Genomic DNA, 16,069 nt, shown 5'->3' on the forward strand with positions numbered 1-16,069 from the left:
AAAAAAAAAAAAAAGAAAAAATTTGCAGTAGTGATGGTCTTTCGGTTCTTCTACTCTTCAGCCTGGTTCGCCTTAGTCCTGCCAGACATCTAGGAGAGTGTTGAATTTCCCTGCGTTACACTGTTCCTCTGTGTTGTAAATCACAGTCCTGATTTTAAAGCAGGCCGTATTTGTGATCCAGTCTGCCTTAATTTGTATTCACCTAAGAGTCAGTTTGTGGCTCAGCCTCTGGGTGGCAGTGTTTTTGGGTTGGCCTCTGAGTCTATACAGCTTCTCTATCCTTTTTTAATTGTTACCCTGCTCTGTGTTGTTGGTGGGACTGAAAGTCCCTCTATAGGCCAGACCCTGGTAACTCCCAGGGACTAATTAGCTTATTTTAATCCTTTATCTCATACAGGGTGGAATCTGGGTGTGGCTGTGCTCCTTGCCTGGGGGGCTGGGGGGAGGAATTCCACCCTCTGGAGAGAATGGCTGCCCCAGTCCTGGGCCCAGGGGTGTCTCAGCACTGGATTCGCTGCCACCTCCCCCGGCTCCCCCTCTCTCCTCAGCCTCTCCCCAGATTCCACTCGTCCGCACCTTCGCCCTCTCTTCAGCACAGGTGAGTGTCTGTATCCGAACTGTCCTATGAGCAGGGTTCAGTGAAAACAAGTAAACAAACGCCGGCTGGCCGCGGAAACGCTCCCTCTTACCGGTCTGGGAAACGCTCCTCTCTTACCAGCACTGCATGATCTGGGAAACGCTCCTCTCTTATGGGCACTGCATGGTCTGGTCAGTTCCTCAGGATGCCACCTTTAGTCACAGTTTTCCGCAGTCACAAAATCCAAATCTCAAATCTCCCGGCGCCAGCAAACCCGAGGAATTCCTTTCCCCGGTCAGGGGCTGTGTCTGTCCCAAGAGACGCGGCTGCCTGCCATGCGGTCTCCCTCCGACCCTCTGGGCTCAGGTCTGGCAAACTTTCCTGCCCAGATCCCTGGTTTTTAACCTTTCCAGGGGAGCTCTGCCCTTCCCGGCTGCAAACCGTCTCACCAGCTGAGTAAATTCGCCAATTCGGGGTGGGTGTTATTAGTTTCAGCTGCTTACTCCGTTTGCTCCGGGACAAGACCTGGGACGCATCTGCCTATATCGCCGCCACCTTGCTTCTCTCAGAAAATGGAATTTTTCATTTGTCTTTTGCATGCTATGATTCTTCTTTATATTCTTTTTTATTTCCTGTAATATTTTTGCATATTTGGCAAGCTGTTCTTTCCCTCTTACTCCTGTTTAATATGGGGTTCTATCGGAACCTCTTTAGCCTAGACATAAAGTGGGTACTTTGTGGACCTTCATTCCCTCTTATCTCAGAGCTGTTCTGATCTTTCCTTCAGAACCTCAGTTTCGGGCTTCATTAGGACGGGTTATATTTTTCCACATTTCGCTTGCCTAAGGGGATGTGATTAGCTCTGTTGGGCTGTGGTCAGTAGTAATTGGTGGCTTCCATGGCCTTAGATCTTTGCTGGAGCAAGGGAGGGGAGATGGGGGTGTCATTGTATCAAGTTAAAAACAAACAAACAAAAAAGGTTCAATCTCATAGAGAGCAATTTGGCCAAATCTATCGTTATCACAAGGCATTTGTTATTTGATATATAAATCCCATTTGGTAGAACTCTGCTACAGATGAACTTGCACACATATGAAATGACTTTTGCCCAAAGTTATTCATTAAAGCATTGTTCATAATAGTAGTAGACTGGAAACAACTCACACATGCAGGAACAGGGGGCAGTTATAGTCCATCCACATGCTGGAAGATTGTGTCACTGTAAGTAAGAGTGAGGAAGTTCTCTCTGTGCTGATATGGAAAGGAGAACTTTAAAGGGAGCTTCCCGAGATTCTTTTTCACTCTTCCTCCTTTTCCTTCAGCATTCCAAGCCTTCCTTGTGATCTAGTAAAGCCCTTTATCAATGGAGTTAATGGCTCAGAGTGAGCACGCTCAGGTTCTCTCCTTTCTTCCAGCCTTGCGAACCCCAGTGATGAATCTGGACCATCTGCCTGGCTGTGCATCATTGATGGTAGGAAAGGCAGATTTCAGCACACAGCTTTCCACATCCTTTCCCCCTGGCCATCTCCTTAGTCTCTCCCTCCAAATTAGAAGGTCATAGTGAAGCTTTTCAGACACTGTCATTCACTTTTTTCTGCTTAAGGGTGGGTGGGAGTGTTTGAAAGTTGAATAGCACACAGAGGTTTCTGGAGTGTTTTGCTCTTTTTGCTGACTGGCATTTAAGAAAACTAAGGCATAAAGTTGTCATTAAAAAAAAAAATTAGTTTAAAAGATTTTGTGATCTGGCTTGACACAGCATTTTACCTTAGAAGTTTTTGACGTTTTTATGAATATCGTTTATTACTGAAGTGCACTTACCTGCAGCAGCTAGTGATCAAGACAATGATAGTAAGTTGCTTTAACAAACCTACTCAGTGAAGAAGTGAAGATCATTTTAATTGGCACAGTAAATCAATGTCTCTGAATGGCTTAACAGTTATTTTATTAGGCAGGGGAAGCTTCTTTCTGCAACTTTGCATGGTACAACCTGTTTTCATAATGCAGTAACAAAGTTGGCAGTTAATCCTAACCAGTGAAGAGAGTTCAGATTCATTTGTTTTCAATTACCTGGAATGTACATATGTGTATGTATGTAGCAGTTTAGAATTATTATGCCTAGAATATCTCTTGGTAGTTGGCATAATATGCTATGGAGTGAGAACCTGAAGTACAGATATAATAAATGACAGACAGGAGCTGGCAATGCCTTCACTGTTCAGGGGCAGCAGTAAACCCTTTCATGCTTTATATATATGAGAAAGAAGTTCTAGATGTTTTTTCCTTATCTTTTCTTCCCATAACAATTTTTCACCATTTTGAATGGTTTCTTCTAAACCTGAATTATTTTGGTATATGAAGCTGTGTTATTTGTGTCATTATCAATGTAATTCTGATTTCTTCCTGAACTATGGTCTTTGCCCATGAACAATAAATAAAAATGCTCTGGAAAATAAACAGAATGGGCCCATATTTGAAAATATGGAGCCTATAGTTATTTATTCTGAACTTACTGTCTTTTGATAAAAGAATCCCCCTTGTCACTGCCTATTTTGGAGCTACATTACCAACATTATCAACATTATCTGAACATTTATTTAAATTAGATTCACATGGAATACTTTTCTTCTATGTCTGATTTAATTCTTCCACTCTGAAATTAGAATCCTATATAATAAAAGCCCAGTGACCAAACAGCAGAACGACCGGTCAACCAGTCGCTATGATGCGCACTGACCGCCAGGGGGCAGACACTCAACGCAGTGGGAGCGCCGCTGGGCTGACTGGGATGAGCGGCATGCTCATAGTGGGCGGATCCCTGCAGGCCACACCCCCCACCAGTACACGAATCCCATGCACTGGGCCTCTAGTATTTAAAATAAAATAATGAATTTAGACAATAATGATTCTTTGTTGATTTCATTGGAGAAAATCACAAGTGTTTGTTTCTAGATTTCACTTCCAAACTGAGATTTTTCCTTATGTAAATAAATACTTTTATTCAGTATTCCCACAATTAGCTGCAAAAAAGAATTCTTTACTTTTTACAACCCTTACTATAATTTCTCCACCAGCCCCACTATAGCCATAATGGCTGATCTTAGACAAACAAAAAAGCTCCGAACCAGTGAGATTTGACATTTTTCATCTTTTTGTGTTGAGTCAGTAGAGCTGCCTGCTGGCCAACTTCAGAATATTTGTATTATGTTTTGTATTTGATGCAGATATAAATTTTGTACTTAATATTTGAATATTCTATTTCTTTAAATGTTTATGTTTCTAGTCTATACAATCTACACTAATAAAAGAGAAACATGGTAATTGGCGTACGACCGCTACCCTTCCCATTGGCTAATCAGCATATCCTTATGCAAATTAACTGTCAGCCAAGATGGCGGCCGGCAGCCAGGCAGCTGGAAGCGAACATGAGGCTTGCTTGCTCCAGTGACTGCAGACTCCAACGTTCCCCGCCTCACTTGCCGGCCTCTGAGTTGCAACTCTAAGCAACTATGTACTATGTTGCAAATAAGAAGCTAAACAAAACCCCAGAAACCAGCTTTCAGCCTGCCGGGATCTCAGAGCTGAAGTTATACATTGTTTCGATTATAGAACGGCAAACAAACCAGATACGAAGCCTCAGAGCTAGAGCCAGAGCTAAAGCTGGCCCAGAATAAAATAAAAAAAAGAGAAAAAAAAGGAGCGGTTGGGAGCTTCAGTCAACAACCGCCAGCCTGAAAGCAGCCCTCAGCCCCTCACCCAGACTGGCCAGGCACCCCAGTGGGGACCCCCACCCTGAAGGGTGTGTGACCAGCTGCAAACAGCCATCATCCCCTCATCCAGGCTGGCCAGGCACCCCAGTGGGGACCCCCACCCTGAAGGGGGTGTGACCAGCTGCAAACAGCCATCATCCCCTCATCCAGGCTGGCCAGGCACCCCAGTGGGGACCCCCACCCTGAAGGGGGTGTGACCAGCTGCAAACAGCCATCATCCCCTCATCCAGGCTGGCCAGGCACCCCAGTGGGGACCCCCACCCTGAAGGGTGTGTGACCAGCTGCAAACAGCCATCATCCCCTCATCCAGGCTGGCCAGGCACCCCAGTGGGGACCCCCACCCTGAAGGGTGTGTGACCAGCTGCAAACAGCCATCATCCCCTCATCCAGGCTGGCCAGGCACCCCAGTGGGGACCCCCACCCTGAAGGGTGTGTGACCAGCTGCAAACAGCCATCATCCCCTCATCCAGGCTGGCCAGGCACCCCAGTGGGGACCCCCACCCTGAAGGGTGTGTGACCAGCTGCAAACAGCCATCATCCCCTCATCCAGGCTGGCCAGGCACCCCAGTGGGGACCCCCACCCTGAAGGGTGTGTGACCAGCTGCAAACAGCCATCATCCCCTCATCCAGGCTGGCCAGGCACCCCAGTGGGGACCCCCACCCTGAAGGGGGTGTGACCAGCTGCAAACAGCCATCATCCCCTCATCCAGGCTGGCCAGGCACCCCAGTGGGGACCCCCACCCTGAAGGGGGTGTGACCAGCTGCAAACAGCCATCATCCCCTCATCCAGGCTGGCCAGGCACCCCAGTGGGGACCCCCACCCTGAAGGGGGTGTGACCAGCTGCAAACAGCCATCATCCCCTCATCCAGGCTGGCCAGGCTAAGGGACTCCCCTTTCCCCCCCGAGTGCACAAATTTTTGTGCACCGGGCCTCTAGTAATTTGATAATAGAGAAGTTGGATTTTAGCTGCAGATGGATAGAGTGGTATGATACCTCTTCACTATAATACCAAAGTAATTCATTTTAATTTGGAGGTTTATAGTGCTAATAGAATGTCATTTAAAACTTCCAAATGTCTCCTATTATATGTGCCTGGACACTCGGTTTAACTTACCTTTGACTACCTGTAGTAGCCCTTGTGAAGCTCACAAAAGACAGTTGATTTTTTTAAAAATATATTTTATTGATTTTTCACAGAGAGGAAGGGAGAGAGATAGAGAGTTAGAAACATCGATCAGCTGCCTCCTGCACATCTCCTACGGGGGATGTGCCCGCAACCCAGGTACATGCCCTTGACCGGAATCAAACCTGGGACCCTTCAGTCCGCAGGCCGATGCTCTATCCACTGAGCCAAACCGGTTTCAGCGAAAGACAGTTGATTTTGTTTCCCAATGATCTATGTGGCATTTCTTCCTTAGGACCTATATATTGTCATCTTTTTGAGCTTTTCATGTTGAATGCAAGTTTCTATTTTTAATGTTTTGATTAAATTTACAATGTTCTTCTCTTTGTTATTTCTTCTTTTAGAATGAAAAGAAATGCTGAGAAATAAAACTTTTCTCTTCTAACTTGGATATTTATCATGGGTATCACGAAATCTAAAATAGATCACTGCTCTCTTTCTCTTTCTTTGGGAAAAAGCCACAGTATGGCTACAAGTCAGAGACATCATGAGTCCAATTCCAAGAAATCTGACATCTCCCTGCGTGATGTTGCTGAGCACAGCTGCACAACAGAGATGCCAACAGGAGAGCTGGCGGGAGCGGCGGGCGTGGATGGGATGTCTGAAGAGGAAGCAGAAGAAGAGGTGTTCTTCAAATTTGTGATACTGCACGCAGAGGATGACACAGACGAAGCTCTCAGAGTCCAGGATCTGCTCCAAAATGACTTTGGCATCAAACCTGGAATCATCTTTGCTGAGATGCCATGTGGCAGACAGCATTTACAGAATTTAGATGATGCTGTAAATGGGTCTGCGTGGACCATCTTATTGTTGACTGAAAACTTTTTAAGAGATACCTGGTGTAGGTTCCAGTTCTATACGTCCCTAATGAACTCCGTGAACCGGCAGCACAAATACAACTCTGTTATACCCATGCGGCCCCTGAACAATCCCCTGACCCGGGAAAGGACTCCCTTTGCTCTGCGAACCATCAATGCCCTGGAGGAAGAAAGTCGTGGCTTTCGTACACAAGTGGAAAGAATTTTTCAGGAGTCTGTGTATAAGACACAGCAAACTATATGGAAAGAGACAAGAAAAATGGCACAAAGGGAATTTATTGCCTGAGGTGGACCACAGAACACGTGGCTGGCTCTCGACTTATAAAACAAATGATTTATCTTCACTTGAGAAAGTAAATCCAGGAAAAGTTTAAATAAAAGAGATCCTTTTCTTACAGGAACCTAGAGAGCACAAGGGAGATAAATTTCTGCCAGACAATCAAAGAACTGTGGTACTTTTTGAATTTTCAGTAAACTCGAGAAAGTTTCAAGAACTTTGCTGTCACAGTTTTCCTAATTCATGAATATGATAAAGGATATTCTCAATTCACAGTTCTTGTGTTGAACCTTGAACAAAAACTTGCATGATAGACATTTAAAAAATATAACACTTTCGTCCTGGCCTATGTGGCTCAGTTGGTGGGAGTGTCGTCTGATACACTGTAAGGTTGCAGATTTGATTCCTGGTCAGGGCACATACCCAGGTTGTGTGTTTGATCCCCAGTTGGGGTGCAGCAGAAGGCAACTGATTGATGTTTCTCTCTCACATCAATGTTTCTCTTTCTCTCTCCTTTCCTCCCCCTTTTTCTCCCTCCCTCCCTCCCTTCCTTTCTCTCTGAAATCAATAAGAACATATATCCTCAAGTGAGGATTAAAAAATATTAGTAAATATATTCTCAAAGGAAACACATAAGAATGGCCCCAAGAGATCTGACCACCCTCCCTCTTGGGACACCTCATGAATGTTGTGATAAAGCATCCCCCATATTGTCACCCAGAAATCTGGTTAGCCAGAATAGAACATATGGAATGTTGGGTGCTGATGAACATGAAATCAGAAATAGATGTGAGAATGGTGGGGCTTTTCAAAAAAATCCAGTTAAATGTGTTTTTCTTTTTGCTGAAATTTACATACTTGGAGGCAAGTCCCACTACTGATTAGTAGCTCAGTTGATCGTGTGGTGGTTAGAGACTCCATGGAGGAGGGTGGAGATGTCCCCTGGAGCCTGAAGCTCCTCATATTGGACATTTTCTGTAACCAGGACTTTAGTGTCCCACACTCATAGCAACCCAGAAAGCCCCAGACAGACCTGTCCTTTCCCTCACAGCCCTTCTGCCCAGCTGAGATTCAGGGAGAATCATTAGGTACAGAGCAGGAGGAGTTGGGGTATGAGCCAGGTCATGTTATAATGTGAAGAGCACCCAGTGGGAGATCAGGAGACCTGGTTCTAGTCCAGTCTCTGCCACTGAGGATGAATGTGACCATGGGCAAGCTGCTTACCCTCTTTATCTATGAAATAAAAGGACTGGATTGATGGGTCTCTAAAGGCCTTGGTTCTCTTCAAGAATGTGAACAACTAGGAACCAGAAAAGGGAACAGCAAAAAATAGAATTTTGTAATGTGATGTATAATATAGTATCAGGAGGCTTTATATATGTTTACAATGAAAGGGGATTCTTATGTTTACAGTAGTTCTCATGCTGTTTATTATATTTTTATAGTCACAGAAAAAATTATAATACATGTTTACTCCGATTTTAAAAAATATGTTTTTTTATAGGGACCCTCGAGCAAAGACATTCTGATTTTTTCTTTTTCCTTATCCCACTTCTCCGTGTCTTCTTCTAGTACTGGGGTCTGCTCACATCTTTGTACAGTCCACCTCTTTATAGTCAAGAACCAAAATGTTCCATGAGGAACATTCACCCATAATCTTGCAAGTAAGTCTAGCCTCCTTCTCTACTAGTACTTATTAAAGAGATGATTGTTTTCATTGCATGGTGACATTTTCTTAACCTCAAGTTCTTTCCTATCATAGTAGCTTACTATTCTTTTTCAGTTTTAATAATAAGTATTCTTTTTTTTTTGCCATACTGCTTCCTGTATCTCAAATTTCATACACCAACAAATCATTAATCATCCACTCTTCATACTTGCCAAACTCAGAGCTATTGATGCTGGATGGTTTTCCTTAAATAAATGTTTTTATTCTTTACCCTCAACTAAACTTGATTATTACTAACTCTATTGAAGATTGTGGAAAAGTATTTTCAAAAGAAGCATTAATCTGTACTCCTCTGTAGAGCACCAGACACAATGTCTCACTTGATTTGGAGTTCAATATAGTTTTTTTATGATGAAAAATGTTAAGTACCGAATAATTATATATGTTGAACTCAAGCGTTTTAACAAAAGGTTATCAAAATAGCTGGTTGGTGTGGCTTAGTGGTTGAACATCGACCTATGAACCAAGAGTTCACCAGTTTGATTCCCTGTCAGGGCATATGCCCATTGTTGGCTTGATCCCCAGTAAGAGGTGTACTGGAGGTAGCTGATCAATGTTTCTCTCTCATTGATGTTTCTATCTCTCTATCCCTCTCATTTCTTCTCTCTCTAAAATCAATAAGAACATTTTTTAAAGAAAATTATCAAAATAGCTAAACTAAGGATGAAAAGAGGTAAAGGTGTGGGCTAGGTCACGTGTTTGTGTGCCTAGACATACGTACACATACATAGATTTAGATTTACACACACACACACACACACACCCAGAGGAATTGCTGGAGAATTGTGCCACATGCTGGAGAGCTTCCAATCTGAGTACTCTGGGCCTATTGCCTACCCTAGAGCTTCACAGAAGAATCTGAATTGTGCCTTATGTGTCAATTAGGATTCTGTCAGCTCTAAGAAACAAAACCCAATGCACATGACCTACTCCATAAGGTAAACTTACCATCCACCTTAACAAGAGGTCCCCTAACATATGGTGCCTCAGAGGTGTCATTAAAAACCCAGCTTCTTACATACACCTTAAAAAGGAATAAAATTCTGATACATGCTACAACATTGATAAAACCTTGAAAACACTATGCTAAGTGAAAAAAAGCCAGACACAAAGGGACAAATATTGTATGTACTTAAAAGAGGCAAATTCACCGAGAAGAATAGAGGTGACCAGGGGCTGGGGGAGGGAAGAATAGAAAGTCATGTTTAATGGGTACAGAGTTTCTTTTTTGGGATGTTGAAAAAGTTCTGGAAGTGGATAGTGGTGATGGTTGCACAACATTGTGAATGTACTTAATGCCACTGAACTGAATGGTTAAAATCGTAAATTTTGTGTGTACTTTACCACAATAATTCTAAAACCCCAGGTTCTTTCCATATCTTTGCTCAGCCATCCGCAGTGTTGCAGTCAAGCTCCCCTCAGTTGTACCATGATTGTTCCATTGTCAGGCACCATATACAGACACAACACTGTCTAGCCTATTAAGATGATGGGAGGGATCCACCCAAATAAGGAACAATATTTCATCACTGCTATATTGAAAATAGTTTATACCTGGCGTAATAATTTGAGTTGATTTTATTATTTTAAAATTCTCTCCACCTGCAGCCAAGTGGATTCCTCCCACCACCTCGCCTGCCCCGTCCCTTCCAACGCCACTGCTGTGGAGTCAGCCCATCTGGGTTTGAATCCCACCTCGTCCTCATAAAATGTGATCTTAATTAAGATACCTAGGCTTTCTGAGTCTCAGAGTCCTTATCCAAAAATAAAGATAATACCTCCCTGGTAAGCTTATTTTGAGGATTAAGTAATACATGGGAAGCATTCAAAGAGTGCCTTACACATAGCTACTATGCCAGTTCTATGCTACTAGAACTATTAGTGTTGCCTATGCACATTTAAGCTGCACCATGGGATGGGGGAAAGGGCAAATATGAGTTTATAACCACTCATACCCCAATTCTTAGAACTCTTGCTACTTGCAGGAAATAGATTTTAAACAGAGAAAGATGTTGGGCCTTGTTTTTAGGGGCAGTACCCATCGGGACACTGAAAGTTGAGAGAAGCCCCCTGAACAGCAAGAGATGTGTGAGCTGTTGTGGTAGGAGGGAGCCTAGGCCACGGGGATGAAAAAGCATGGCTGGGACTGTGACAAGTTAGGGAAGTGGGGGCCATAAGCTAGGAAAGCAGGGTGGTGGGAGCCCAGGAGTGCCAGCTCTGAAGCAGTTCCGGGGAATAGCCCAGATGCGGATGCCTCCGCTGTTCGTTGCTCCTCACACTCAGAAGCGGCGGACAAATGGAACATGCAGTTGAGTTGGGGTTTGAGGGCCTCATTTAACTCGATTATTTTCTGGGGCCGAGCAACACCTAGATAATTTTGCCTCATTTGGGAACACAGGTTTGATGAAGTAGTTAAATGTTCCTTCTTAGGGTGGGCAGAGGGGGTAGTGAGAAAAGAACTCATTCACTTTGCTGACTAACTGGATTTCTACCCTGAATTCAGGTTGCTTGCTGGGCTTAATCCCTTCCAGTGAAAGGCGTGGCTGTTTTCCACTTCATTCCGTTGTTCTTCACCTTTGCAGATCCTAAGGTATTAGTTGGGCCTTGGGGTGGACCCAGAACCTCCTATGTGGACCTGAGGCTTCAATGCATGGGGAGTAACAGGCAGTTACAGAAGCAGCTTCCCTGGGTCCTCACATTGACTGCAGCTCATTCTTAAACCCCCAAGCTGGCTGCGGTTGTGAGTGTTGTTCCAAAGCCCGGAGAAGCCCAATCACTTCATCTCCAGGTAGTAAATATTAAATTCACATGTAGATGAGGTCTTGCAGAGCAGAGGGGAGAGAGGGCAGGGTGATTTTCATAAACTCAGGGAAATCTGAGCTGGCACCCAAGTTGCTGAGGATTGAGGGTGGCTTAGTATAAATATTCAATTCAGAATTGTCTCAGTCCACGTGCCACACTTCACTGTTGAGTCAGGCCGTTTCCTTCTTTAGGTAAAGCCTCTTGACTCATGACTGGGTGGGGTCGGCCCAAGGTTGAGAAGCTGTTGCCATAGCTGCATTGCTGGCAAGGTGAGATACAGTGTATTTGCCTTGGGCAGTCAGCCCTGTCCCTTTCCTCCTCATCACAGTCTTACATTGCCAGGTCTTAATATCACCTGCTGGGTGGGTCTCAGAATGTGACCGTACCCTCTGTACGTGAAGGAAAGTCTGAAGGGCAAGGAGGAAATTTCAGAAAGCTGCCACGCACCTGAGGAAATGAAACCATAGCATCTGAAAATTGATGTCCTTAAGCCAGTGACTAAAAGGAATGAGCTAGTACAATGTTGTTGTCCATAAACCTGATTTTTTTTATGAGCTTCCAAGTAGAAAAAAATGTATTAGAATTTGAACACTTAGTAGCTGGATAAGAATAATATCTATGTATATAAAAGCCTAAGCGACCATCCCACCGTTCGACAGTCCAACCAGTAGCTATGATGCGCACGGACCACCAGGGGGCACACGCACAACGCAGGAGCTGCTGAGCTGTGGTGACTTGGCAGCTGTGGTTCTCGGGTGACACACCCAGAACCAGAGAGGAGGGAGCCCAGTTTTGGGGTGCATCACCCAAGAACCACCCTCTTGCAATCTGGGACTCCTTAGGGGATGTTGGAGAGCCAGTTTCGGCCTGATCCCCGCAGGCCAGGCCGAGGTACCTGACCAGTGCACGAATCTGTGCACTGTGCCTCTAGTTTTTATATAAATTTTTATTTTAAGTCATATTTGACAATCCACATTGTCAATTAATACATTAAGTTTGAATTGGAGTAAACAGTATTTGAAAGTTTCATTAATTAATAACTTAGAGCATGAAAATTATTTGATTAAAAGCTCAACAAGCTAACCTGTGTGTGGGGGGTGGGGGGAGTGGGGGAGGATTAAGAGGGAGGGAAATGGTTGCTCTCTTCTCCATTGCCAATGCTCTGGCTTTCACAACTGTTTACTCTAACATCTATGCTGGTTCATACCTCCCTCCCTTTCTGGCTTCAGCAAGAATTGTTCTGGGGGAAAATAACTTCTTTATTTGGTATAACACTCCTCCCATTCTCTTCAAATAGAGTTAGTTCTGAGTCATTTTACTCTGAGGTGAATAAATAGGAATGCTTTTTATAGCAAATAACAGGAACCTGCATTTAAGCAGTTTCATAATCTAATTAGGAATGTTCCTTCCAGCTACCTACTCAAACAGGTTTAAAACAAGGAAATCTGTACAAACTAGCTCCTCCCAGGGGATTTCCATGGATACACTGGAAAGAACATATAACCAGCTTTACAAAGAGATGTCTTAAGTATATTTATAAATAAAAACACTATTACATGAATCTAAAATTCTATTGGGGTAACAGTTGTACAGTTTGGCAAATATACTAAAAACTATTGAATTGTACACTTCAAATGGGTAAGTTTTATGGCATGTAAAATATATCTCAATAACAAATAAACAAAGAAACCCCACAAACTGCAACAAGAAAGTGCTATAGCAATTTGGAACATAATTTGGCAAGAGCTAGTTATGTTGAAATGGGCATATCTTATGAACCTAGCAATTCCTCCTCCGAATTTGTACCCTAGAGAAACTCTCCCACGGGTACCCAAAGAAGCACTCATGAGGAGGATGTCTATTCCTATATTCTTTGTAAGCTTAGAAAAACTGGGGGGAAATCTAAATGTCCACCAGTAGGAGAATGTAGAAATACATTGTGGTAGGTTCACAATTGAATACTATAGAGCATTTAAAATAACTGACAAAGCTACATATATCAACCTAGCTAAATCTGAAAAACACAGTGTTAGAGAGGATGGAGCAAGTTATAGAATAATATGGACAATCTGATACCACATATAAAGTTTTAAAATATACAAGACAGCACTATATTTTCAATGGATACATACATAGGTGATAGTATAATATTTTCCATGCTTTTCTGTATGTTTGAAATAGTTAATAGTCGTTTTTTTTAAGTTAGCACATTCTCGAAGTCATGTTAAGTGCTGTAGAATTTTATTATACATGCAATGATTTGAGGAATGAAAAAATGGGCCCTAGCTGATTTTGTGCAGTGGATAGAGCGTCAGCCTGCGGACTGAAGGATCCCAGGTTTGATTCCAGCCAAGGGCACATGCCTGGGCTGTGGGTTTGATCCCCAGTAGTGGGTGTGCAGGAGGCAACCAATCAATGATTCGCTCTGATCATTGATGTTTCTATCTCTCCTCCCTTCCTCTCTGAAATCAATAAAAATATATTAAAAAAAAGAAAAAACGAGGAAGACTCAATAGATGCATAAACTAGAGATTAGATGCATGTATTAGAATTTGAATACTTAGTAGCTGGATAAGAATAATATCTATGTATATAAAAGCCTAAGGGACCATCCGACCGTTTGACCGTCCAACCAGTAGCTATGATTTGCACTGACCACCAGGGAGCACACGCTCAACGCAGCAGCTGCTGAGTTGTGGTTTCATTTTTACCACCTAATGTGTTGGTCACTTAATTTACATCATCTCCATGTTTTCACATGATTAGTCTTATTAGTCCCTGGATAATGAAGCTGGAGACATAAGTAATAAGCCCAAGATCATAGGCTGGTAGATAGTGGAGTCATTGGAATATCAAGTGATTTGGCTCTAAGTCTGGTGCTTCTCGTGAATCTGTCTGCTCTTCCCAGGGTGGAGAATCTTCGGAGAGGTGGGTCAGTAGCATGAGGAGAAGCCATAGCAATTTCTAGGTAAAATCAAGAAATGGCATGGTGAGGTAAAGGTGCCCTGTTTCTAGTTTTTGCCTCGTATGAATAACTCATGACTGGGCGTCAGGAGATACATGTTCCAACTCCACTGTGCTTCTGTCTAGCTAACTTTTCCAGTCTTCAGTCTTAAGGACTCAAGTTTTGTCCTAAATTTTGTTGAGAACTCCTGTTTTGCTTTATTTGCTTTCTTTACTCACACTAGATGATATGTACGTTAAATGAAACACTGCCTTGATTTAGAAGGAAGAAGAAAAATGAGTGGGAATTGTGTCTATTTCAGGAAAATTAGTGTTGCAAAGCTTCTGGGTACATGTAACTATGTTGTTTATTATGTCTTCAGAACAAAAAATTCAGCAATGTACAAAACATTGACTAAAGGAAATATAGCCATTCACATGTACTCTGATCTATGAGTTTCAGTAGGGCTGGTTCTAACAAAAATTATTACTCTTCATGCTTAGATCACGGTACAGGTAAAATTACTATGACTTAATGCCAAATGTTTTCATAAGAGTGCAGCTTTTGGAGCCACATTATCTGGGTTCAATCCCAGTTTTGTTATTTACCCCTTGGGTAACTTTGGGTCAATTAATTTTCCATGTTTTAGTTGCCTCATTTGTAAAATGGAAATCATAGTAATGACTACCTCTTAAGAGTTGTGAAAAATAAATGAGTTATTACAGGTAAAGTGCTTAAAGTCCTAACCGGTTTAGCTCAGTGGATAGAGCGTCGGTCTGTGGACCAAAGGGTCCCAGGTTTGATTCTGGTTAAGGGCACGTACCTCGGTTGCAGGCTCCTCTCCGGCCAGGCCCTGGTCCGGGCACCTGCAGGAGGCAACCCATCAATGTGTTTCTGTCACATCGATATTTCTCTCTGTCTTTCCCTCTCTCTTCCACTTTCTCTAAAAATCAATGGAAAAATATCCTCAGGTGAGGATTTAAAAATAATAATAAAAATAGAGTGCTTAAAGACAACATGAGTAAGGCATTCTAGGAAGTCATTTTTATCGTGACCTTGCTCATTAATCATGGCCGACTGCTAAGAGATTAGCTAAGTAATTCGATCCAGATCTTGATAGTTACCCTATTTTTTTTCCTACCAGACCATATGGGTTCACTTTCCTCACATAAGTTTTCCTAAAGCCAAAGAACAACCCATCTGCCACTTAAACAGAAACAGATTTATTGCATTACCTTTAAAAAGAACGTCTGTAAAGATGAGCTGCACTGCCTCCCTCTAGCCAAGGCTAGGTGCCTGATGTAGTCAGACATCCAGTCATTGGAGCAGATCCAAGGGAGAGAACTCAAAGGCTGTGCTCTGAAGATGAGGTGACATAAGGATTGGTAGTAACTGGTCCTAAGGACTCCAATACTTTCTTTGTTTCTCTGAGTTTTATGTCAGCTAAAGAAATGGAAGGCTCTAGCCATTCTTTCATTGATCAGTCCAAGTGTGTGCTGTGGTGGCTTCTCCATTGCTAGGAGGCAAGGAGAGGAAGGTGAGGGCAGCTGTAGCCCTGATTTCGGTTGCTGGGGGAATTCTGGCATTGGTTAGTACTCTGCCACGGGGTTGGCACGGGGAGTAGATAATTCAGTCTACCTGACAACTGGGAACTTAGGGGAACAATAGGTCTTGGTTATTATGCTCTGCTGAGATATTTCTCTTATTCTTCCTTGGACTACCTCACTAGAATCCAAGCGATTTTCTGTGGTTACAAAGGCCTACTCAACTTAAAAAAAATAATGTAGTTCTATTTAATTTTTAAAACAAATAATACATTCAAATGCTTCAAAATTCAAAGGATACAAAGAAGCAATCCAGTTTCCATTCTCAAAGCCAATTAATATTACCAGTTCCTAGGTTGCTCTTCCAAAGATACTCTATGCATGTTGTCAATAAGACCTATATGTATAAGTATGGATATATATATAT

General features: G+C 42.9%; 1 protein-coding gene across 2 annotated transcripts in view; it reads left to right on the plus strand.

Annotated features, from left to right (window-relative positions):
- TICAM2 (toll-like receptor adaptor molecule 2) overlaps positions 1–6,840 on the plus strand; it is a 21,571-nt gene extending 14,731 nt beyond the window's left edge. Inside the window, exon 3 of one of the 2 annotated variants that reach the window (XM_005857356.2) lies at positions 5,873–6,840. In XM_005857356.2, the coding sequence (XP_005857418.1) occupies positions 5,928–6,632 (705 nt within the window). In that variant the 5' untranslated portion in view covers positions 5,873–5,927 and the 3' untranslated portion in view covers positions 6,633–6,840. The remainder of the gene's footprint in view (positions 1–5,872) is intronic. The other variant, XM_005857357.2, reaches the window with a different exon arrangement.
- Positions 6,841–16,069: the final 9,229 nt, after the last annotated feature.

This window comes from Myotis brandtii, unplaced genomic scaffold (genome assembly GCF_000412655.1).
Source record: "Myotis brandtii unplaced genomic scaffold, ASM41265v1 scaffold1105, whole genome shotgun sequence".
NCBI lineage: Eukaryota > Metazoa > Chordata > Mammalia > Chiroptera > Vespertilionidae > Myotis > Myotis brandtii.